Source organism: Embiotoca jacksoni, unplaced genomic scaffold, assembly GCF_022577435.1.
Source record: "Embiotoca jacksoni isolate LCO1_2020_lvr unplaced genomic scaffold, fEmbJac1.0.p SCAF_56, whole genome shotgun sequence".
In the NCBI taxonomy this organism is placed as follows: Eukaryota; Metazoa; Chordata; class Actinopteri; family Embiotocidae; genus Embiotoca; species Embiotoca jacksoni.
Window position 1 is genome coordinate 1,393,687 of NW_027185410.1, and position 26,363 is coordinate 1,420,049.

General features: G+C 41.0%; 1 protein-coding gene across 2 annotated transcripts in view; it reads right to left on the minus strand.

Moving 5' to 3' along the window:
• The window catches only part of adamts17 (ADAM metallopeptidase with thrombospondin type 1 motif, 17), a 112,122-nt gene extending 86,595 nt beyond the window's left edge, over positions 1-25,527 (minus strand). For both annotated transcript variants that reach the window (XM_069172905.1, XM_069172904.1), the window contains exons 1-3: positions 25,390-25,527; positions 24,649-25,013; positions 10,221-10,383 (exon numbers count right to left, since the gene is read on the minus strand). In XM_069172905.1, the coding sequence (XP_069029006.1) occupies positions 10,221-10,383; positions 24,649-25,013; positions 25,390-25,447 (586 nt within the window). In that variant the 5' untranslated portion in view covers positions 25,448-25,527. The remainder of the gene's footprint in view (positions 1-10,220; positions 10,384-24,648; positions 25,014-25,389) is intronic.
• Between the last annotated feature and the right edge of the window lie 836 nt (positions 25,528-26,363).

Consider the following 26,363-nt stretch of genomic DNA (forward strand, 5'->3'; position numbering starts at 1 on the left):
AATACGACAAAGGAGAAACTGAACTGTTGCGCAGCTGAAAGCCTATATCAGGCAAGAATGGGACAACATTTCACTTTCAAAACTCCAGAAAACTGGTCTCCTCCGTTCCCAAATGTTGTTCAATGAAGAGGTGATGCAACACACTTGTAAACGTGCCCCAGTCCCAACTTTTTATAAATCAAATTCAAAATGAGCATAAATTGTTCATAAAACAATAAAACTTCTCAGTTTCAACATCTGATATGTTGTCTTTGTTCCATTTTCAATTAAATATGAGTTTACATGATTTTCAAATCAGCACAGTCTGTTTTTATTTACATTTCATAAAACAAAACAAAGCATAGTACTTGCCTTAGCAAAAGCTTTATACAGATGGCTAACATCTGTATAAAGGGGTGTAACCCTAATCAAAGATATCAACACCTCTTGTTGGCCATGTACCATGTTGCTAAAAATGTTAAGACACTCATCTCTGATTTGCTTTGTTGAAATCACAAACCGCTATTACATCTGCTTCTGGATATTTAATATAACACCTACGTCATGATGTTGTTGAGCAATATTGTCAGGGCAGAGTGAGAGTTAGCTTGTCATGGAATACAAGCAGTAGTTATTATTGCCGCCATAATCTGTGTTGGTAAATAATTTGGCTGATATAATAATGTACACTCCCCAACATGCAGCATACAATTTGTAGACGGAGCGGAGATTCTCCTCGTATCCCATCAAGACTTGTTAATGAACAGCCGACAACCCCTCCTCCATGTTTTCCAGAGCCTTCCGTTCAGTCACCTCCATTGCACACTGTAATTATCAGATGGCATAATAGCTCAGGAATGCTTAAGGCAGCCCAGGGGGTCACTCGGAGTGAGCAAAGCACATCCAACCTCAGAGACGGAGCATCGTTTGCCCTTAGGGAAAAATCAGAGGGGGCACGAGGCCTTCTCCCTGCTCGCGAACCGGTCGACACCCGGCCGACTAAAGCGCTGCCACATCAGGGCAGATATGTCTGAGGAAATGCTCCTTTCATCCGGGAGCGGGTCCCTCCTGGACATCCTGCCGGCCCCCCACATAAGAGGATTCCCAGGGCGGGGCAGGACCTTAGCAAAACTAAGATGACAATCTGCCCATGTCCAGATCTGTGACGCCGTACTGCCGGGTGAGGTACTTGAGGTAGGCTACGACTGCGCTGCTGTCCAACCTCATCACGACGTACCTGCGGTGCGGTGGAACACCCTCCGACGACACACGGTTCATGTAAGTTGACGTGACACCCGGGTTCTGGCCGAGCACCCGGCCAATCCCAGAATGGGAACGTTCATGAACACCTGAGTGTACTAATGTAATCCCGGTCATGTAAAGAGGAACCGCTGTAACTTGTAGTTTGAGCCGCGGAAATGCATCGTTGCAGGTTTCGCATATGCAGCGGCCCCAGTCGCACCATTGGGTGAGCTGCCGACATTAACCCTAACAGGGACATTAGCCCTCCAGCTGTCGCCGTGGCAGCTGATTCCACAGACTGCGCCAGCTGCAGCAGCGTAGCCATGCATTCCCAGACACAACTGCGTTCATCATGCGCAAGTCTAAATGTAGTCCCAGCGTGCTCTTTGCCATGTTGACAGCAAAGAACATTCTGTAGGTCACTGGTGGTCATACTGAGATTACAAAAAAGAGCAACATATTATTACACCTCACCCTTCTCGATTATAGGAGATTTTCACCTTCATGTGTGGCCATTTAAAAGAGGTGGGTAGATGACACAAATTCTGACTTTGATTCGATATGGTGAGGGTTCACAATGGGAAGAAGTTAGCTCAAAAGAAGAAATTTGGCTTATTTTATGAAATTTAAAAAGAAACACGGGTTCACACGGAGAACCAATTGCCAACCAATGGCTACGTCGCCCATTGGTTTGTGAACTGCCAGTTATGAAACCTCGACTTGGACTTCTCAGCCATCCCTAGCCTGACAGCTCGGAACAGTTGGGAACCAGAAATGACCTGACTCGATCTGATTGGAAACCCGAGGATACCATTCCCCGCCCACCTATGGCCGAAACCTGATCACAGACCTGCCAATCAAACAGACGTGTTTTGAGGCCTAAATCTAATTAATAATGAGATTATTTTTAAGATGGACTGACAGAAAACTAATAGGGAGTGACTTTAGCTAACAACACCATAATAACTTTTTATTTAATGAGAGAATTTAAATGGGAGTCTATGAAGATGGTGGATTTTTGGAAGCGACCCCAGCAGCACTCTGTCGTAATCGAGCTTTATGGCACTTCTGCATTGTCTCATTCTTCAGATCCGAAGGCGAAGCCCACTTTCACACCCACTCTATGATTGTAAACCCAGGTATCACATTAGGATAGATATCAAAACATTTCTATCAATAACAAACCATACTATATAATGTAATCTATTGCCATTACTCAGTAATCCATAAATTAAATGAATCAATCAATACTCCACTCGTTACAACAACGAGCTCTTGGAATACCAAACTTATACCGAATTACGGTTCTCCAGTGCATCTGTTTTCCTTTTTATCCTCCTCCTCATCATCAGTATTACTGTGGACATTAAATCGGCTTGTTAAGACTGCTTAGCGGTTTAAACATTCCACTATGTATTTAGCACGCTGGGGGCTCCAGCATCAGTGTGAGACTGCTTACTTAAAGAACTCAGTGGCCACCTCTGTGAGGTCAGGTTCATGCTTGGCAGGAGCACTGTATTGTTTGGCCCATCTCGTGTCTGTTTAGCCACTTTGCTGGAGTGTAGAGTGTACAAATGTGACTGATAGATGTTTTGTCCTCAGGGAAACTCTGGCAAGCCTTTGACAATACTACACGAGAAGGAGAACTCTGTTTAATATTGCATTATGGATTTACCCAAGACACAAACGCCCAACCAAGAATTTGAGTCACTCTGTTCTGACAGATTTGAGGCTGCAAATATAGCATATTACTGTTTCTAGCTTGTAATTATTTGATACGATTTTTTTATAGTCTGATTGTATAATAACGGAAAATAACATAACAAAAAAAACGTATATTTACTCCCAGCAAACCAGCAAAGCAGAGCTGATCACTGTGTTTTTAGGGTCATAGGCAAATAAATCAGGTTTGAGAAAAAAATTAATCTGTTAACATTCTTTCCATTACTTTATCTGAGAGAAAAAAAAAATATTACTCAACTTAATAGACAGAAAAAAAAAAAGCATGACCCAATAGAGGACTCCATTATACAAGTCTGGGGAACATCAGGTCCTTGACAGCCATAAAGTCGGCTTATTCCTTGGACTGGTTATTTTAGAATGAACGCAACCATTCTCCTGGATTTTAAAATGAAATTGGAAATGGCTGTAATGAAGTCAACAATGACAAAATAGGTCGTTGTTCATTGTCTTTCCAAAGTTTTGTGAGTGTTGTCTCATTATACACCTTCAGGTTAACGGTTGACCACGGTTGACCAGTGACCACCAAGGTCCGCACGGGAACCAGGTGAAGATTCAAGCTGGCAAATGTTAGATAATATAAAAGAAGAGTTGTGACTCTTCACTCCCAAGAGCAACCATGTTAGATTATCAGATCAACAGAAAGCATTTCTTCCAACAGAGAAAGGAATGTGGAGGGCACCATTGGATCGGTTGACCACCAGGTTTCTGATAGTTTGGATTTTTCCTTAAAACTAGACAGTCAGTTCTATTGGAAGTAGGAAGGGATATCAACATAACAAGGAAGTGACCATTGGAAATAACGTGTTTCACCTTTTTCTGTTTTAATCTTGCGTAATGCTTTTTTCGCTGCTGTATTTTGTTTTGTATTATTGCTGTTGTACTTTAATATATTTTTGTTCTTTTCACTTTTTTTCTTCTAGCTATTTGGAAAAGTGTGTTATGTGTGGGTTGTTTTTGACAAAATACAAGCAAACCAAAACAAAACAAATTTGGAGGTGTCCGAGAGTATCCAGTCCAAGTCGGTGAGGGTTTGAGTAATAGTAAAAACCATCCACTGAAGACAAAAAAAAAACATTACACCAGAAAGCCTTTTTGGAAAATGTAAAGATAGGTCATTTTAGGTGTTTGGAAAAAACTTTTTTTTTTTTTTTTTTTTTGGTCAATGCAATATAATATTAAATATGACACCTATTACATAATTAGTGCACTTTTATATTGTAAGAAGACAGAAGAGAACTGATTTTTCCCTCATGGCACAAAACCGTGAAAAGTTGAACCATCAACTTTATAGATATCAATAGGTGTAAAATTCTTCTGTAGAACACTAGAAAAGTACTATTTGCTTCATAGGCTAGTATTAATCTTTGACGAGAAAAAAAAAATTACCTTTTTTGTGTTTTGCATATTTTTCCCGCAGTCTCCGACAGCAGCTTGCAATATTTTATTCTGCAAGATGGTTTTTTTTTGTTTTTTGTTTTTTTGCATTTACTGTCCATTTCCATGGGATTCACATCCAGACTTTGCCGCAGCACTTCTGAGCCATTCCTTGGTAGATTTGCTGATGTGCTTCTTCTGTTGAAAAATACATTTCCGCGTCGCTCTATGATCGTAGGTGCATGCCCTTCGACACCAAAAGTTGTAAACGTTACCTGAGGAATCCTGTGATGAAATTTTGGGATTCTATTTGATTTCTTTTTCCATCAAACCATCTGCTTTTGGGCTGAGTTAGTTGGGGCGGCCACTCCTGGACAAACAGGTGGTTTGTTTGAAATCTGCACAACTTGTAAATCATTTTCCCCACAGTGAAAGATTTGAAATACTTTGGGAAAGCTTTTTAAAATCCCTCCCCAGGCCACACAACCATTGTTTGGAAGCCCTTAAAAAGCTCTTCAGATAACATCATACATTCAATAACAAAAAGACCACCAGACCTTTAAAAGTCAGAGGTTCATAAAAGACCAGTTCGACTTCTCACTTCTTAATGAGGCTCTAATCCTTAGTATCCTTTGAAGCGCTGATTTTAACTTCATGGATTTAAAGGTGTGAAAATATGCATACTTACTCTTTCTATGTCTCTCATCCTTTTAAATGTGTTTGAATTAATAAAATGTAAATTCCATGTCCTTTATTTGAGCAAATCACCTATATTAATAGGAGCTGTTCCAAGAAGATCAAGTGCTTGCTTGTTCAAATATGTTGAAAAAGTCAACAGTTTCCATGGGGGGATTTTCACTTGATTATATGTTTGCAGAGGACAAACCTCATATTAAGAAAAGAGTGGGGGGGTGTTTGGGTCACACTGAGACAAATAACAGTGCTTTGAACTGTGAAACCAACAGCAGCACCACCGGTAAACAATTACTGTGCCCACTCAGCACTTTGTGGGAGAACATTGCCTCATACAGTGACTGGAGTGCCGCTGCTTCTGCTCAGGCCTGAAGTAATTAACATTGTTCACAAATCACATCTCCACTAATGTGAGAAAAACAGTATATAAAGTGGGTACTTGCTTTGTCAACTTTAAGATTCTGCTCATTAGCTTTATACTCTACTGAGTATATAGTGTGACTACGAGATGAATGTCCTTCTACACGAGTCAACGTTATTGCACAAAGGAAAAAGAGAGATGATGGAATGGGTTTTTACTGCTGCCTGTTTTGAATGGCCGTCTCTCCACAAACACTAATGACGGCTGATACATCTTGGTTCTCAGTGCACTCTCTATTGTTGTCTTCTTTTAAGTGACGCTGCTTCATACAGATTCTTCTCAATAAAGCTAAATGTGTCTCTAAATAGGGAAGCCCTCATCCTTTCCTTCCTCCTTAGATATTCTGCCCTCTTGAGTGCTGCTAATCAGATTTTGAAGTTCTTCCTCCTGTGTTGCCTCCCCCTGCTGCTTCTTTAGCTGCCTGCTGTCCTAAAGTGACCTCTCTATTTCCTCTCTTGAACCCGGGCCTTTCTTTTCATTTGCACCCTGAATCTATCAGCACCAAATTAATAAAATAACATCTTTTAAATTTCTCTTGGCCTCTGCTGTCGCTCTCCAAACACCCCGAGCAAATCTGTGTTCCCCGACTGCCACACCTTGCTCTGGTCGGCCCGGGGAGACTTGGCTGCAGCTCGAACCTCACAGCTCCTCTCGCCACTTTGTTTGGGGTACTATTGATATTCTGCAAACTGTCTCTTTCCACCCACTGCTGGACTTCAGCCGACTAACTTCCCTGACTCCTGATAAGCATTTCTTTACCTCACTTTTTTTACAGAGAAATCTTTAAACTAATTCAACATCTGCAGAAATCCAATCCTTCCAATACACAAGAATGAGTGTAAAAATGCAAGTTGTTTAGGAAAGTGTTGGATGAAAACATGAAAAACCCTGTTTAAACATTGTCCATATTTGCTGAAAACAAGCAGACGGAGGAGGTGCAGATCTGCTGCTTTTTCTTCTTTCCTTCTAAAGAGGAGGTCTCAGTTATTGTGTATGCCCCAGTTATGAACATATGGAAAGAATTACAAGTTGTCAAAAGTGCCGGTGGTCTCGAGCTTGGCTGAAGTTATGTAACTTTGGGGGTGCAGCTCAGTTCTCAAGGTCAGGCTGCTCTGGGTAATGACTGCATGGGGGAAACGTGGGGAATGTCTTCAAGGAGTTTTAATTGTCTGCGGCCTGACAATGATAACACCAGTTTAATGGTGATTTTTCATTTCCCCACTAGCTATGCTGCTCCTTTGCAAAAACATCCTGCTCCTCCCTCACAGTTACCCCGAATGTCCACAAAGAACAGTTGTCTGAAACAATCTGCTGCAATTCGAGCAAGTGCGCCAAAGTCCACGAGACACATCAGCAAATAGTTTCACATTTCCTTCAGACATACAGCGAAATGAGTTGCTTTTTTCTCAGTTCTTTAAAGTCTGTAAGGTCGGAGATGTTAAATGTAGTTTTCTTATGGCTCATGTACACTATTGCAGCAATACAGGCTGTAAATAAGATCAGGTAGTGTACTGCATACAGTCAGACACAAATAACATGTTGCCACATTGATCATAAAGGACCTGCAAATGTATTGGTTTTTTTCTTATTAAAGAGGGTTTTTAATACCATCATAACAATCAGGCATGATGCCCAATTCTATGTTCCTCATTCTTCCTAAACTTTAATCAGTAAGTTTATGTCAGGAATATTTTTGAGATATCATTGAGTTTATTATTGTAAACATTACTGTTACTGCTGTAGAAACACGATATTTGTCATATATAACTATAAATCTACTCGAATCCTGTTTTTTTAAACAATCGTAAAAAAAAAAAAGAAGATTGTTCTGTTGTTATAATTTTCATGGCACACAGTGGATTCTCTAACAAGTGTAATGATATCAGTCCACAATAATGTAAACCTGCACAGGTTTTTATTCAGATACTTGCCCACCAACCACCACCTCTACTACAGCACCGAAGACCTCCAGAAAACCCAACAAAACCCCGAATCAGGAGTTGTTTGTCAGAACACTACTTCCACTTTATTTTACAACAGACTGCCAGACGAAGCCCGACCTGCCAACAGACACCTGATCTGACGACCACTGAACTGCTCCACTGCAGAAGAAGCTGGACATTAAAAGGGAAATTTAACACTTTGACACTCCACCTGTGATCTGTGTCTGAATATCTTATGTGCATAACGATATCTGGTGACTCCAGTCTTATTTCTTGTATTTTCATTATCTAAAGTACATTGGCATTGTGATCATGCGCTCATGAGGTCGGCAGCGCTGAGTGACTTTTAGATCAACAAGGTGAATCCCAGGTGAAGGGGAAGAGCGACTGCTACGATTGGTACAGTGAAGGTCACATGCTAATGCTAATGCTACTGCTAATCTATTGCTACTGCTAATCTATTGAGCACATTGGAAATCATTTTAACATACTACAATGAAAAAAGCACAAACGTAGGCTGATGGGTTTTTTTTTCTTCTAAAGAATGTGGTGAGGCTGCACTGATTGAATTAACTTTCACAATGTGTTCTGCTTCATTTGCACCTGCATTAACATCCAGACAGGATATTCACACAGAGCACCACCATCTGTCAGCTAACTTTCCATTTACATTTCGGTTATTTTTGGCTTGTTTCTAGATGAATATTGTGTGGTTTACCTCAGAGAAGTTCCAATAAAACTAAAAGTTATCTACTGAGAAGTTAGTAAAGTTTTTAATTCCGGTTTCTGGCTGTACTCACTGACTCCACTTTCAGAACAGTGTGGATCCTGTTTTCAGGTGAGTTCTGCAAAAAAAAAAAAAAACTGCTGTAGCTCCATTCGCAGCAGATTTGCTTTCTTTGTTTTGAAAAAAAATTAAATCCTGACTGTAAATTCCTCTCACTAGAAAAATGTCTAATCTTGGCACAGAGATGCCAAGGGTTAGGAAAATATGCACATTATTGACCTAAACGTGCAGATGGAAGGGTCGCTCTGTGCTCGGTAGCGTTAATGGCAACAGTCTCAGCAGGTTCCAACAAGAAGTTTGCAGAAAGGAGATCCACATTAAATAAGGAAACATCTGCATTCCACACAGCCGGTCTTACAGCACACCGGAGCTGAACGAACATCAAAGAATGACAGGTAGCAGTAAATGCTGCCCTGAAACCCATGATTTATTAGCACGGCCTCCCTAAGATGTTCCACGGGTCCATTTCAGCAGGGAGGGCAGAGACGCAGACACCAGTTCATTCACATCACTGCAGAGTGGAAGAAGTTTCAGGGTTTTTGAGGTGAGTGTGAAGAACATTCCCCAGATTCTGAAAAATCACCCTGATTCCCGTCCACAGTAATTTGACCCATTTGGAGGAAGTTCTCTCTCAGCCAAAATATTTAACCAAACTAACTCACATGCAAAGTACTGTATGTATGTTTTCAGGCGTGTGAAGCGGAGGTTGTTGCCGTTGCCAACCTTACACATGGTAACACACGCCAAAAGTGACATCATGACTGCCTGCACACATTGTGTTTCGGTGTTGTTTCAGCCGGCCGTGCACCTCCTGATTTTTGTATCCTAATGTTTGAATTATAATCACAAAAAATAAAAGCAGGGCAGCTGTCCACAGGTTCAATAAAACTCTTACAGTCATTGCATCAGAGCATTACCCACATTACACAGAAGGCAAGGACTATAGGAGTCACTTAAGTCATTATTGAGATCTCTGAACACCAGAATCTGCAGTCAGACAGTAAGACTGGTTGGAAATAAACCTGCGGTTTATCATAACAATTAACACATTTATTGACAGGTCAAACTCAATGACCTCTAAAAGCTGCGACCTTCAGGCAATGATACAAGACTGTCTCTCAATGTGGTGCATAAATTGGTGTCACGGTTAAGGCTGTCCTTGAACCCTCAGCATCATCTCACCTTGTCTGATTTAACTTTACGTACACAATATTCCCAATATATCTTGTCAAGGAACACAAATTATCTTCGGGATGACTGATACTACTGCGTCTTCTTTCTTTTCCATTTGGAAATTCCTACATCAACACTCTCAATCGGCAATTTCCCGCTTTAACATACATTCACTGTTCTTTCCGTTCTGCGCGACAGGAAAACCAAGCGAGTGCTATTTCAAAATAAGAGCGGCAAAATAAAACAGGAAACAAGACCATGGAAACTCAAAGAAAGAATAACAAAATAAAACGGCAAGATAAACTGTCGAACAAGACCATCCTTAGTTAGAAACAAAACAATAAAAATGTCCCTTTGAGGGATTAATAAAGTATCTATCTATCTATCTATCTATCTATCTATCTATCTATCTATCTATCTATCTATCTATCTATCTATCTATCTATCTATCTATCTATCGGGTTATTTAAATGCTGTAATACTCATTTCGATCATGAGTTGTCTGACTGACAGGGAGTGATGCTTGCAAGATAGTTCGGGCAGTCAACGCGAGATGCTCCATACTGCACCATATGACATGCCTCATTCTCCATCATCACCTAAGGCTCCGGGGGATTCAAGATATTTTCTCATCACTCCTCAATATCTCTGTGTAATCACATTTCTGGGGAGTGATGAGGCCAGAGAGCCTTGATGCCAAACTTTAACTGTGTTCTGCTGCTGTAGTAAATATTTCAGTCATAAGTTGTCTGACTGAATTACTGATGTCACAACATTAGTTTTGGACGTTTTTACTGCATGTCACGGGAAACGTGTCCTTTCAAAATCAAATCGCTGCCATCCACTCTTTCCGACTGTCACTCACCTTGTATGGTCCCGCAGTAGTCGGGCTCATCAGCAGAGTTGGTCTTGGCGGCGCGTCGGTGTCGCGTCAGCTGGTGCTCCAGCCCGGAGAAGGACCGCGAGGGGTCGTGTTCACCCACCGGCTGGATGAAGAGGCTGTCCTCCCCGATCTGGACGAGCCCGGTCTGTGCAGAGATGTGTGCAAAAGGAAACTTTGGTCTTAGAGCAAAGAATTTGATCAGTTTGGTAGATGGTGAATAGAGAGTGTTTAAATGTAATGTTACTAGCAGTTACAACACAATTATTCAATATACATTAAATACTAAATTTGAGAGTGACCTGTTTGGCACTGAATGCACACGAAGCCGGCGTACAATTTTGAACTGCAGAAATGATTACAAGGCTTTTGACCGTTTTCTGAGACCTTGGAGCTGCAATCACATTTTGCTATAATTTGTTTCAGCTGTGAAAGTGAATATTACTTTGTTATGCAATGTGACGCATATGGGATGCAAAGTCAAAGAGTTCTTACTTACAGAAGAACTGGAAAAAAATATGTTATAGTGATAATCACATTGTTTCACAACTGATGCCTGGAACACAGCGACGCCAAAGATTAAAACGCATGATGAAAAAGGAATGAAAGCTATGAATGGCAGCTTACACTGTATAATTTACATAATGTACAAACTAAGCGCATAAAGAAAATGTTATGAATTTGAATGAATGACCATTACTGTATTTGATGGACAAAAAATAATCCCATTTCAGCTCAGATGAATCAACCGACCGTAAAGATTTTGTTTTTTGCGGTGTGTGTGTGTGTGTGTGTGTGTGTGTGTGTGTGTGTGTGTGTGTGTGTTTGTGTGTGTGTGTGTGTGTGTGTGTGTGTGTGTGTGTGTGTGTGTGTTTGTGTTTGTCATTCTTCGCCACATGCATAAAGACTCCAGCCATGAATGCAGAGAAGACACGCTCAGGATTCGTGGAATGTCCATGAAAATCACTTCTTGGCAACTTAACAAGGATCCCCGCTGTTATCTGGGACAACAGAAAGTTCCTACAGAAACATCCAGACTTATGTTAAAAAACAATCTTAGGTTATAGAAAAAAAAATTTACAAAAATAAACAAAGCATTAATGGGTTGACACCCGCTACCAAAAATGATTTATGAAAGTCATTTTAATGTTTTTACTGATCAACAGCAGACGGAGACTGAATAGTTATGACTGTAATACTCCACTCACTGCGGCCCTGTTAACACCTGCAACTCGGGTGATGTCATCACAAGCCTGGCATTAGAATGAATCTGGAGTGAATACACGTGATCAAATCTTACTTGTCTGCTTTATATGCACATAAAACCCAAACATCACATCCATAAACACAGAGACACACAGGGAGGGAAGCGCTGAGTCAACAAAAGCGTTTAACAAAACGAGACGAAGTTGTGCATTCGAGCCTCATTTTAACGTGCCGTCACAGCTTTAAGTTATTACTTTCAATTACTACCAAAAGAAATACAGTAAATCATTTGCATATGCCAACAGCACTTCTGTTCTTATTTCTACATTCCACTTGAATATGAAGCACAACAGGATTTTTAAGTGTTGTGTGAATAAACGTTTTTATGACGACTAAGATGGAGACTAAGATGGAGATAGAGCCTTAGAAACACGACTTCTGTCAGCTGTAAATGCTAAAAGTTGTGTAAACACAGAATTCAACAAGGCAGGACACAATGAGGTTCTTCAAACACGAAAATATCTTCATCCCATAATAGCAGTGGTTCAGCAAAAAAAATGCATAGTATGCAAACTGCCATAGTTTAAGTGTAACAGTTTGTGTTTCACCAAGCGGCAACCAGCAATGACGTCATCGGTTTGTGAATGGCCGTTATGAAGCCTCCAGTTCGGAATTTGGCTGGAGGAGTTTGGAGTTTTGGTTTGGAGCAGGAAGTGACCATATTTGGGCAAACTGAGGGAGGAGCCAGCGGTGGATCTGACTGATCTGATTGGAAACCCGACGATACTACGTCCCGCTCACCGATAGCTGTAACCTGACTGCACCACAGGCCTGTCAATCAAACAGACACGCCCCCAAAAACAGGTCTTCTTGAATCTTCTTTTCTAATGAATGAGGGATTATTTTCAGATGGACCTCCAGAAAACTAATAAGAAGGAGTGACTTTAGCTAACAACACCGAGATAACTGATGGACACATTTTATTCACTTTGGATTTGATGAGAGAAGTTGAATGGGAGTCTATGGAGCCGGAGGCTTTTTGGAGCCGACCTCTAGTGGCACTCGCTGGTATCGCAGCTCATTTTTCATATCCGGAAGCTACGTCTACTTTTATACACAGTCAATGGGTTTTACACATACTATAAAACTCTAAATCCAATCCAGTGGTTGAGTTGTAAGCGCACATACCACATGGGCAAAAATTCCCCCCTGCAGTACAGTCTGGTTCCACTTCTGGCCATCTGGACCTTTGCTGCTTTTAATTCAATGCTTAATTTGCCACATTTCCTGTCTATCTCTACAGCAGCTACAAATTAAAGGCAAAATGACCCCCCAGAAAAATCTTTTTAAAAACAAGACAATAAATGTGACCTGAAAAATAGTTTTACTCACAGCTAGGTCTTAATTTCACTTTAAGAACTTAACTTCAATGACTGTGTATCTTCCAAAACATGAGAGACCAACAGTACAACACAATACCATGCCTGAATTATGTATTCAAGGTCTCATCCCTTCTTAGTTTCATAAAATAACATGACACTAATAGAAATGTGATTTTGTAGCTGAAAGACAAACAAAAAGTGTCAGTACTTCTTGATATACCCCGAGAAGAGTCAGCAGATCTTCCTCTGATGCTGCATTCAGCCTTAAAAGCGCCGCCAGTCGAAAGGGTCGAGCAGCATGTATGTAACCTCAAAGGAAAATCCCACAACGCACAATTTATGAGCACACAGCCACGATTGATAACACATTTGTATGAAACAGTGATTCATTCTGTGGCATGTAAAGTAAAGCTCAATGCTTCCACCTCTGGACAATCGCTGTCTGGTAAAACTTTTTCAGGAATTCCATGCAGGGTGCAGGAAGATGGATTTTACAGGCTGGAGTCTAATAAATAAAAGAAAAACATAGTAAGCAACATTACCTGTCAGTATAAACAAAGAACCGACAACAAACTCAAACCACATAAAAAAAATAGGTTGTAAAGAAACAGATGAGTCTGAGTCTGTATGCCATCCGACAAGACACTGTACACGTTTGTGGTGACTCAGCACTATCCGGAGTGGTCTCTTTTTTTTCTCACTCCACATCTGGTGTGTCTGAGACCAAAGAGTCTAAAAGCTCCACGAGCTGCATACATACTGCTCCATACAACCCCAAGAGATCAGAATACTTCGACCATCAATCATCCTTTGAATCCGAACTGCGGACTTCACAGTAACACCCACTCGGGACAGAACAGAACCACAACAAACAGATACTGAAGAGTTTTTCTTACTTAGTGGCGGATCAATAGTTCAGTCCTATTTCACAATGCCTACATTAAAAATGTTCACTCAACAAATATGTTGTATAAGTGTAACATTAGTTCAAACGATCTTAAATGGAAACTGACCCATCTGTGAAGTGAACGTGGTCACATTTTGTTCGTTTTGTTTTTGAAGACCTGATCGGCGTCAACCTGGTGTGGAGTTCTAAAAACAATACAGATGTTTTATTGTGGATCATTTGCTCGTAGACGTGGATAAAGTGATAGTGAAACCCTCGGTTACTGAATAATCGGCGTCTTTTCCTGAATTCAAGGCATTCTCGAAAAACACAGAGAATGTCTAATATTAATCCTTATGTTAAAGTCACGTCAAAATCAGACTCAGCTTTATTGGCCAGGTATGTTTACTCATACAAGGAATTTGACTCCGGTTGTAACTTGCTCTCTCAACGTACATATGTACAGCTAAAAACAACTGTGGCAAACCAGGGGGAAAAGCCTGGTAGACACAGCACAGGAGGCGGATACCCAAGCTCAGATTGGAGGAGGTGATAAGAGGGAATCTACTATCCAGTGCAGGTGCTGCAGCCACTAGGCACGTGGCATTGGTCACACCTGCTGCCCATAAGCTAATTGGGGGGGAGTGAGTATATGTTCACAGAGCTGAGCAGCCGGGGGGAGAGAACGGACTGGGCAGACAGACTGAACAGAAGAAGACTACAAGGATCCCCGGCACCTTTGGAGAGGGGTGGCGTCAGATAGGAGGTAATACAGCGGACTCATCGCTCTCCTCTGCTCTACCCTAACAGGACGGAGGAATCATCTCTTTTTGAAGTCTCTGTGTATCAACGTCCAGACGTTGGCCAACTTGAAAAGTGATTTCCATCAAATGACTTTCCATCAAAAATACTTTTAAATAACTGAAAAACCTCCACATTCAGACATCCCATACTTAAAATGTGCAATAATTGCAATGGTTATAACAATTACAATATGAAAACCACAAGACATGATGAAATCAATGCAGTTAAAAACCAGAACATTACCACCATGCTTCACCGTATGCATCAGGGTCTCCTTCTGAAAAGCTTTGTTTAGTCGGGGCCAAACAACTCTATCTTTAATCTGTCTGTCCAGAGCACATTATTTCAAAAAAATCCTGTTTTTTTTTCCTATATGCTCATTGGCCAAAAGTAGTTTTGCTGCAATGTGCCTTTTGGACAGCAATAACTTTTTCCTGGCAAACCTTCTAAACAGAACAAATTTGTCCAATCTCTCTCTCTCTCTCTGATTTTAATTTCATGTACTTTGACACTAACAGTTGCAGATGTTACCTGCAGATCCTGTGATGAAATGTTCTTTTTTTTTTGCCAAATAGTCTGCTCTTGTGATGAATTTTCTTGACCTGATGATGCAGTGGAAGTGAAAGCTCTCCAGTCCCTTTTCACTCGGTTTGCCTGGCATCATTTACTCCTCAGTATAGTCTGGCTCAAATTAACGTGGGACGACTGTCATTCCATAGAAAATATAATTATCTTCTGGTTGGAACTTTTCATCTTTATATTTGCTGCCTGACATTTTATTTTTAAAATCGTCACTACTTTGCTACCAGCTTTTTCTTTACTAATACCAAGTTAACTATCAAAACTCTGACAAGTTTCTCATTCATGTGATAAGTATTTGGATTCCCTCTCGAGTTTTCCGACATCTAAACTTGGGAATGGGACACTTTGTGAAAGCTGAATGGAGATGCAGTCAAACCTTCACCTCGACAAGTAAAATCATCATGGTACATATTCACAGATGACGCTGCAATGTTAACACAATTTTAAAAATCCATAAATTAAGAAACTTTAACAAAAAAAAAAGTGTGAATGTGTTCCATCATGCTGCATGACGCATTTTGAGCAAATTACGACTATTCGTAACTCATGAGCATTCAAATATCCCTAATTTAAAAATGATGCAATGCCACTTGCATTAATTTTGAACTGGCTATCAGTTATGCAAGTTGCAAGCACACAGGATTTACTGGACTCTTGGTGGAAAAGCAACATGAGAACGCTCCTTTAAATACACCCAAAAACTTGTCAGAGATTTGAGTAAAATAAAGATAATTTGAAGTATACTGTACTTATTAACTATTTAATAAACACCCCCTTTCTCACAAACTAAGTAGTCCTATTTCATGATAGTAAATCAGTGTTTGTAACCTGAATTTCCTACACTGTACACATATGGTTCTTATTTTAGTGTCTTCTTGAGAAAGGGAGACACTGGAATTATGCAATACATATGCATAAACATCTGTGCAGAAAATGGTTTTAAGGGTAACCCTTGGCAACTGAGGCTGGCAGAGCAGCTTGGGCACATACCTCCAAATTTGGACGGCAATTTGAGTGGTTCTAAAATGTCAAACATCCAACTGGTTGAGCCAAATCCAGTCAGGAGACAACTTCAGAGCAGAGAAGAAAACAAAGCCAGTATCAGCATGCCAACGTGCTCCAATTACCATGGAAACATACATTAAATATTGGATTGGTAGTAGTTAACAAAAAGTACATCTATAATGTCATCGAGCTGATTGGACTGTCGTGAGTTTTGTGATGTCATAAACCAAAGTATTGTTCAATTCTGACCTGAAGATGGAGCGAGATGAAGTGAGGGGTTTGCCAAAGTCATTACAGTTCGTCAGGGTAACATGAATGTCTGAACCCCATGTCAACTAATAATTGAGACAATATTTCACTTGAAACAAAAATCATCACCACAGAACAATTTACTTAAGTTATTACAGTTCATTATGTGTTTATTTTATATGTCTCAACAAATTTCACCTGAACTCATCCAATAGTTGAGGGAGATATTTCTATCAAAATTCCAGAAGGTCAACCTCACAGTGGAGCTGAAGCAACAGGATTCATCATCTGGGCGATATTAATAGTTGTGCCAACACATTTGCTGAATCCTTTGAGTAGAGTTTTAAATATTTGATATTATAAGTTATAACTTGAACTGCTGGTGGTGCCAGAGAAAAAAAAGACATTGACTAACTCAATGGGATTCACCCTCTTGGCACCATGAAAAGACAATATGTGCTACATTTCAGAGCAACCCATCCAACAGGTGACGAGGTTTTGACCCACACTGCCATCCATAGAGCTGTGCAGCTATAACATTTTATAGCATGGAGGTATAAAAGGCAAAACAGCCAACGTCTTGTTACAAGTTCGACTAATACATCAGTGGACCAATATTTGACATTAAATTAATGAAACAAAGACAAAAGAACACTTTAACATATGGACTCGAACACAAAAGCTGCCATTCAGAAAAAATTCCACCTCAAAAAACCTTCTGCTGCTGTAAAGGGAAAAACTGTCCAACAAAAGGGGGGTTGGTGCTTTGTTGAATAATTCAGTCAGAAACACAGCTCATAAATAGAGTAAATAAACTGCAGACAGCTACTTAATTTTAAAAATATGTACTACAGTTTTGTAGTTTACGAAGAGCTGAAAATACAGATGATGTTACTGCAGCTGCTAAAGATGAGCAAAGATAAAATATGAATAAAAGCAACCAGATCTGAAAGACCACACACAGCCCGATGTTACAGGCCTTTACTGGCCTGTGGAATACAAACAGTGATCTGACAAAAGGCAGCAACGTCTACATCACTTTAGTACAAAATATCAGCTAATGTTAAGAGTTTAATCAGTGAGAATTTCCTCTGAAGAAATAAATGCTCATTTGCAGCACTTTGTCCAGAATCAGTCATACTGCTGGATTATTTCTTGTTGCCAGAATTGGTTTGCAGCCATATTTCATATTTCAGTTAGCACATCACAATCATATTTTTTTTTGAAAGACTGTCTCTCATAAGTTCAGGTTCTTCTTCAGTTTACTCGGTGAGCTCCGTGTTTCCCAGCGACGCAACATGATGGTAATAAATTATAGTTAACCACAAAAGACACACAACAAACCTACATAAACATTTCTCTGCTTTAACATGTGTGTGCACCAGATTCTCACTTCTTATTTTTGCAGTAGTTAAGCCTTTAGTCTGCAGCACAGTGGGGTTTAGGCTAATGTTCGGGAAAAAACATTAATGGGGAAACAGGCTTTGGCACATCGCTGGCATCGAACCAGCTAGTTCATTTACAGAGTTAGGCTTTTTTTTTTTGTTTATTCAAGTCCCACCCAATTGATAGATTTGTAGACACCCTTGATTTATGAATGTTTTTGTTAGTTTGTGAGGCAGTTAAATTGAGTAGAAAGCAACTTGTTTCTAGTGTTTTACAACAGGTTCAGCTTATGCTCCGACACGCCTCAGTTCCTGCCAGTGACTTTGCACTGCAGTAGCGTAACACCAACAGAGCTGAAGGTCGAACGAGCTGCACCCTCCTGCTGGAGGAGCTCGGCCAATGTGAGACAATGATGGGAAAAGCATATGATGGTAACGGGCAGCCTGGTCAGAAAAAAACAAAACTGTTCAACAACTGGAACCATTTCAAATATAATGGAGCGGGAAAAAATTAGTACATAGTTGTTTAAACAGCAGCAGCCGTGTCTGAGAAACCTAAAGAGACTATAAAGGCCACGAGCACAGAAACTGAGCTAACATGAATGATTAAATGCTTAATAACCTTATGCTACTCTTTAACTTACATTAACTTAACCCTTTTAAGTTACAAGAGAACATTGCTTGCATATGAGCGTTTCACCAAACATAAAAGTCAGAAGCCTCGACAGCTAAATTGGTTAATTTCTTGCTTTAAGAAAAGCCCGTTTGATTTGTAGTGTTACATATAATTGTTAAAAGCATTTGGCAGACAGATCTTTTCAATTTAAAGCAGCTACATGCCAGCCAAACATCTACTACTGTTAAAACATACAACATTTAACACATACAATGCATAATGGTTTGGGTTATGCAAACAAAACAACGCAGAGGCAGCGGTCCAAGTGCAGCCACTATAAAGAGGCCAGCTTTGACTACAGCAACGACTGAGTCTGCTCCAACGTTTGTGCATTCAGCTGCCAGTCGAACCTCAGAGCTAACAAACGCTGTTAGCGAACATAATGTGGACCTGAGGAGGGAAGAAAGCACTTCGACAGCTCCACGAACATGAAGATATAACACGATTCATAGACACAAGCTGGAGAGAAGCAGATCACAAACTGTGCAGAGACAGCTGGGGTTTTAAATCCCCTCCATCCCACAGACTGGATATAAAACACAGACTGGATATAAAACACAGACTGGATATAAAAGTGTTCGTTGCTTTCGGTTCGGAAAAAATGGTTCTGATGCAGAAGTGTCCTCAGCTGCAATACCACCGAGTGCCACTAGAGGTCGGCTCCAAAAAGCCTCCGGCTCCATAGACTCCCATTCAACTTCTCTCATCAAATCCAAAGTGAATAAAATGTGTCCATCAGTTATCTCGGTGTTGTTAGCTAAAGTCACTCCTTCTTATTAGTTTTCTGGAGGTCCATCTGAAAATAATCCCTCATTCATTAGAAAAGAAGATTCAAAAAGACCTGTTTTTGGGGGCGTGTCTGTTTGATTGACAGGCCTGTGGTGCAGTCAGGTTACAGCTATCGGTGGGCGGGACGTAGTATCGTCAGGTTTCCAATCAGATCAGTCAGATCCACCGCTGGCTCCTCCTCCAGCTCGTCCAAATATGGTCACTTCCTGCTCCAAACCACTCCGAACTAGCCAAGATGGTGAACTGGAATCTGAACTGGAGCCCGTTTACAAACCAACGAGCGACATCACTGCTGGTTTCCGCTCGTTCCATCCTCAGCTTTGATTTAATCTCACAAACGTTACAGTGAATCATGTTAGAAATCAATTCTAGTTTTAGCTTTCAAAATGTGTTCAATATATTTTCATGCTGAACATAACTATGTGCTCTGCTGTAACATTTCTGCTGCTGGAATAACCCAGTTTCTCCACACAGATAAATAAACTTCCGTTCCAGCTTATGTTCATATCTGGTATTAGGCCAAGTTTGAACTATTGCTGCAGGGGTTTGGGTTATCTGATGCTGTGGGGGAGGTTTAATGGCTTTAAGATAACTAATTTTAGAAATGTACAGTGGAGAAAGATGGACAGCAGTCATGCAACTACAACATGACATCTAGGATGTGAAACTGCTCTTCTGTACAATCAGGTCAGTCTTGACATTTAAACTTGAGTGTTATTTTACTGACAAAAATGAGGGCTGAAAACATAATTTACACCTCAACTCCTGATTGAGATTTGGCATAAAACAGCTTTGGAAGAACTCGTAAATATACGAGTTCTTGCAAATACAATTTTGTTGTTGGGTAATTTATGGTGTCTCATTGGACAAAGTTAACCAGGTTTTCCTACTTGGGCTAAATTAGGATAATTACAGCCTGCACCAATCTCTGCATTGAGCCTATATGACTTTGTAAGGAACCCATATTGCCCAACTTCTAAACCGATGGCCCTTTCAGGACAACATCTTCTTCGACAGTTATTATTATTCAACAACAGTTATTCAGAGGAATGTTTTCTGGCCTGCCACCACTATCGTAAAAGTTCAGTTAGGATTTGGCTTAACATCCACTTTGCTTCAGACAGGTAGCATTAATTCACGTGACTGTCAAGGCTGTCTGTAAAACATTAGGTCATTTCAACCCAGATGCTGTTGTTTTGTTGGATATACAACAAGTATTCCTTCAAAGTTTAGGTATTAAGATGATGCCAGAAACCAATGAATTGTCAGAAGTTTGAAAATACTATTCATATCACGGTAGCTTTTATTTAACATAACTATCTGTATTAATGCATTTTGCCACCGGTTCCCTCAGTGTATCAGCAGCGTGCCAGATCCTTTAAAGAAGACTCAATTCAATCCAATTTGTCCACTGATGCAAGGACCCTCGTAATGGGAGGCTTTGCATGGTGTGAGCGTTTCCCAAAGACAAGCCGCTGATCTAACAACTCCAATAAACCAACACAACAAGGAGAAATGAACCGTGTGTGTGTGTGTGTGTGTGTGTGTGTGTGTGTGTGTGTGTGTGTGTGTGTGTGTGTGTGTGTGTGTGTGTGTGTGTGTACAGTGCATGTGTGTTTGTAGAGACAGTCTGGCTGACACTCTTGCAGGGTAAAGGACAGCGGGTGTGACTAGATAGTGTTACAGATAGCAGGTACCATATGGAGTTAAGTGTCACAGGCACTATACATTTTTAGTGAGACGTGGTTGAGTATGGGATTTACTGGCTTTTCACTTATTTCAAGTGTCAGTGACCATGACACGGTTAGCACATCACAATAATAAAAAAAAATAAAAAAGACTGTCTCTTTAAAATAAAATAAATATTCCTGTAGCTATCTGGAAAAGAAAAGCTAAAGTCAGCAAAGTGTCAATGAAAAAATTTCAAAACTTTAAGGTTTGGGTTTTAAATTAACTTTAAGGTTGGTTCAAGGGTTAACGGTAGTTAGGGTCAGTCTCCAGTTAATGAATGCAAGTCACTGCAATACTGTCCAGTTTATTTCCTGACTGCTTGAGCCTTCATATTTCAGACTTCAATCAAATGAAAGACTTCATCTGTTGATAACTGTGTGCAGTTCTAACCAAGACATTATTTTGATTCAATTTATGCCGAACACAGTTTCCTTATACATTCTCTATTTGTGGTTTTATTCATTTGAATTGGAGTGCTTCCCAGTTTTTCCTTCCACTAGAAGATATCAAGGAGCTGGTCAACCTTCAGGGACTCCAAGAGACATGCCAGCGGGAGCCCAGTCTCCCAGTAGGGTCGTCTAAACTTCACAGGATGACAGGTGCCGCTTTTCCCTCATTACAGGTCAGATGACCTGTGACCCACTGAAAGGCTGGGAAAGGCTTCCAGAGACATGCGAAAAATACGCAGATAAACTTCAGTGTTGATGTGAAGACGGAAGTCCTGAACTTCAAATGGTTGGTTTCTGGAGAGTCTGAAACATGCGTGTTACCTGGAAGCTTGGACCAAGTAACATCTAAAATGAGGCGCTATAACCTGCACATGCTTGCCACTAGTAAGAGAAGATGGAAAGGATCAAGAAGAGACAAAGGGGTAACAGTAGTGTACTCAGGTCGGGATGATAACCAACATCATGGGGGGGGGGGGGGTTCTGAAAAAGGTCTGATGCAATGGGAATCTATCAACAGCCGACTCATGAAGGTAAAAATGAGAGGGAACCACATCACCACCATCATGATCATCCAGTGCCAATAAACAATGAGGATTAAGAAAGAAAAGACACATTCTATAAACAAATTTAAACTGAGTTAGAAGAGACACCACAACACGACTTGAAAATGGTGATTGATGGCCTAAATGCAAAAAGACGACAAAAGTCCGATAACAAGACGGAGCTCCGGCACCATGAACGACAGCAGGATCTCTGTACCACCAACAGTATGACTTTATTATTGAAGGAACCCAAACCGACCTGGTGTTCCCCCAATGGAAGAGACCGGAACCAGTACAAACCAACTGATGATCTGTGGTATCTACAGACAATCTCCCTGGGATGCCGTAGTGAGACGGAGACCTGACGCCAGCAGTGACCACAACCTGGTAACAGCAATACTGAAATATAAACTGAGGAGAACAGAGTAAAGAGCGATAGGATACCAACAACCTGATATGGAAAGAGTACTTGAACCCAGATTGAAAAATGTTTTTTGTCCTTCAGCTGGAGAACAGATTCCAAGCTCTGGCAGACATTGAAGAAAACCATGAACAAAAATACTCCGACAATGTCACCAACAACTGGAAACGAATCAGAAATGGCACACGCCAAACATAGATTAGCAAGCCGTTGAAAACAGACGACAACAGTCATGAAAGTTGAGCCAGAAAGGCTGCAGGAGAGGTACAAAGTACAGTAGAAGAGGAAGGTAAGGGGGCTTACATGGAAGACTTTTTAAAATAGAAGATGAAGCCAAAGGAGAGGAGCAAGGGAAGTTATACAAGATCACCGATATCATCTGTGGAAACACTGATGTGCCGGTCACAGACCTTTTTACATCCGCAGCAGAAATAGAAGCTTAGCAGGCAGAAACCTTCAGCAAAACATCGATGTGGAAGATATCGGACGACTCTGCTTCATTGTGAGGATCCCTCAGAAAGTTGCCCTCAGCAAATGCAACAACTGATTTTTTTTTTGGTCTATTTCCAGAAAAATCCATGACAGAATTATAATACAACGATTATCAGATGAGATTGACAACAAACTTAGGAAAGACTGAGCAGGATTTCAGAAAGGTGCTGAACAAATATTCATCCTGCTACACAGCATCACTGAGCAGTGCACGGTGTTGCAGAGGCAACGGTCTACTAAGGATGCGTTTTAAGCAAAAGAAACATTTGATTTCAATATTTGCTGGCTTTAGTCCCCATAGATCAGGGGTCTCCAACCAGTAGATCGTTCTCAGAGGAAATAAAGGTTGGAGACCCCTTCCGTAGATTTCACTACACAGTTGGAGGTGGTTGCAATCTGCAACCTCACTGGTAGACACCACTACATCATACACACTGTTTCTTTAAATTTAATTTTCAAAGATAAATGTAGTTAGCAGTATGTTTTACAATGTAAAAATATCAGTGCTCTCTACTGGACAAATTATGTAATATAAAGACCATTACCCATGGAGCATCCTTGACATTGGTCTATTGACATTTCTTGTTTCTACATGACCAACATACACATGCCATCACAGTGAACTGTAAACATAATATTAGTAGATACTATCTGCTTATTGAATTACTAAATACCTTGGAACTGGGATGCCACCAACTTCTCTTTTCTATATGTTAACCCTGAGCATGTTTTTGAGGCCCTCACACTGACGCGTCCTCGTCTGGACAGACTGCAGGTTGGACGGATGCAGCCGCCAACATTTTTTCACATAAACCCACCATGTGTCTCACAGCGTCTGTACACAGCTGGGCAGTGACCTGCTCATTCATTGTGGGTCAGCCAAACGCTTAAACTGTCACTGAGGATATATAGAGCAAATAAAAGGAGCACAGTTGTCTTTAAGAGCTGACTTCAAGCCCGTTTCTGCTGAGGAGTCCATGATTGAGCCCAAACCCTACCTGCACACTCAATGTACATAATTATCACAATAATCAAATTGGCACAGATAATGTGGACCTTTATTGCTCACAGTGGGTAAACTTGTATTTTCCTCTGTGTTTTAGGATAAAACTTCATTTTTAAAATGTACCATGGCAAGTTTTTTGCGGTGAATTGTAAAATCCATTGTCCCATTTTTTATTTTCCATAAGAACGACAACTTTAAGGCTGCAGAAATCACCTCGTTCATCCGTCACAACCAAATGCAGATGGAAAACTGTGGACAATTTAACATGCATTAAAGACCTTTTTTATTTCTGTGGAAATAGTAGTTAAAATCCTTGACATAGTTAGTTTCTCACTGAACTTGTATTTGCTGAGGAGATTGTGAGATGCAGATAAAAGCAGCAAAAAGCCAGTAACTTTTAAAATATCCTGTCAGACCCTGAACACAGTCATTCCTCTTTTAAAGCAGCCTTAAGATTGTTAAAATAACTTCTTGTTTTAAAATATGAAATACTGTACATGTCTTTCTGCATTATTTTAAACACATTTTCTCTGCCACTTGTATCTCCACAATCTAAGATTAAGCACTGATTTGAGCTGCATAGTGGGACTATGAACTGACACTGGCAAGTCAACGAGTTTAAAGAAATTAGCAACTATGGCTGATGAGGCAAGAGCTGAAAATAATGTTAGGAGACACTTCAGCAGCTGCAGATTCTCACGGGGCCAAACAGCTGTAATCCAACCTGCCTTTTGGATCTATGAAATGGAACAAACCTCAAACATGAGATCTATCAACAAGTCCGAAAAAAAAATGAAAATGGATTTACCAGACCGCCACAGGTGCTCACTGATGCCAGAGAGTCCGTGTGGTTGACGATGAAGCCGGAGTAGAAGCAGAGCTGCTTCATGGATAAGCGGCTGACGGCTGCACTGTGGTCCTTGTGCCTCTCCTCCACAACAAAATCCCTCGACAGAAACGTACTGTCTCGCGTTAGATTTAAGTACAGGTCGCTTCCAAAGGCGGGCAGAGACAGAATGATGTTGTCCGGGCCGGAGTGCGCTTCCCTCGAGGCGTCCACGGAGCGCTGACCGCGGCGCCTCAGCGTGCGCGGAGTGTGGTCGGGGGACAGGTGCGCCTCCTGGCCGGACAGCAGCCGGGGGAACACGGCATCTGTCTCCAGCTCAGCCTGGGCTGTTGGGCAGAGACACTTTCCATCAAACAGCGAGCACGATGGGTAAAAATAGCCTTCTATCCCTCAGTGGCTGAGCTGACTAACCGTCTGCTCTAATGCTCCACAACTCACACAGCCACGTTCAACTTCAGACCTCAACTTGTGCTTCCCCCCCCAAAAAAAATCTGCAGCCCTGCAACTCTTAAACACAGTGAAAGTCATTTCGGAGTATAAATACAGTAACTGTCGGAGGAGGTCGACAGCCGACGAGCTTTAACTCATCTGTAGTCACATATTCAGCAGTTTAACGGAGGAAGCGGGTTTCTTTAGTTGACCTATCTAAGAGAACCAGACGTACACAACTCAGAGCTCACGCGTAAGAGATCCAATTCTTACCAGTCAGTCCGACGCAGAGAAGACAGAGGAGCAGATGGGTAACATGGCTGTTACGCATGATAAGGCAAAGCAGGGTGGAAGAACTGGAAGAGCTTCGTGGCTTTTAGTTTGAGGAAACTAAAGCGCTTTGTAACGCAGCGCTCGGCCAGCTGAACTTTTCCTAAAGTAGGAGAAGTTGCGGTACCAGGCTGGACTGACTTTGTAGCTCAGGACACGCCTACACAGCGCGGGCCGGCCTCTTCTCGCGTCCCATTGGTCCCGGTACACTCTGACCCGAGAAAACCCAAGAAGCGTCTGCCCTCTCATTGGTCAGTGAAGCTCTCCGTCAGTGCCGGGGGTTGAAACCCTACACGTGGTTTCAAGTGGAGGAAAAGAGTGCAGATAATTAGCTTCAAAGCGTGTGTGTGTGTGTGTGTGTGTGTGTGTGTGTGTGTGTGTGTGTGTGTGTGTGTGTACATAAGAGTTTTTGTTAAGTCATTGGGACTTTTCCCGGTATAAAAACACCAGCCTTTACAAGAGACCAATAGTTATCTGGACTAAAGCTTGAATCTAATGCGGTTTGGTTAAGGTCAGGGTTCTGCATGAATTGGTTATGACTATAAGGCAGTGGTTAAAGAAGTATTCAGGTCGAGTAAAAATTACCAGTTTTGAAAAATGACTCCATTACATGTCAAAGTTCTGCATAAAAAAATCTGACACTGAAAGTTCAGACACACAAATCTGTTTTCAGTCTCTAGACTTTTTCTTTCATCTTTGATTTTTGCTGACATGTTGGATCATTTGAAAAAAAATTTAAATGAAACCATGTGAGAAGTTTAGTGGAAAATTTGGTGGAGCTGTTAACAACTTATCTCAAACGTGACACCAACTGAAGCTGTTTTGTAAAGATGTTAGAAGACAAACAACGTTGGAACGCCATCATTGTGTTCGATCTCCGTCTAAAAAGCAACTAAAGCAGTCAAATAAATGTAGTG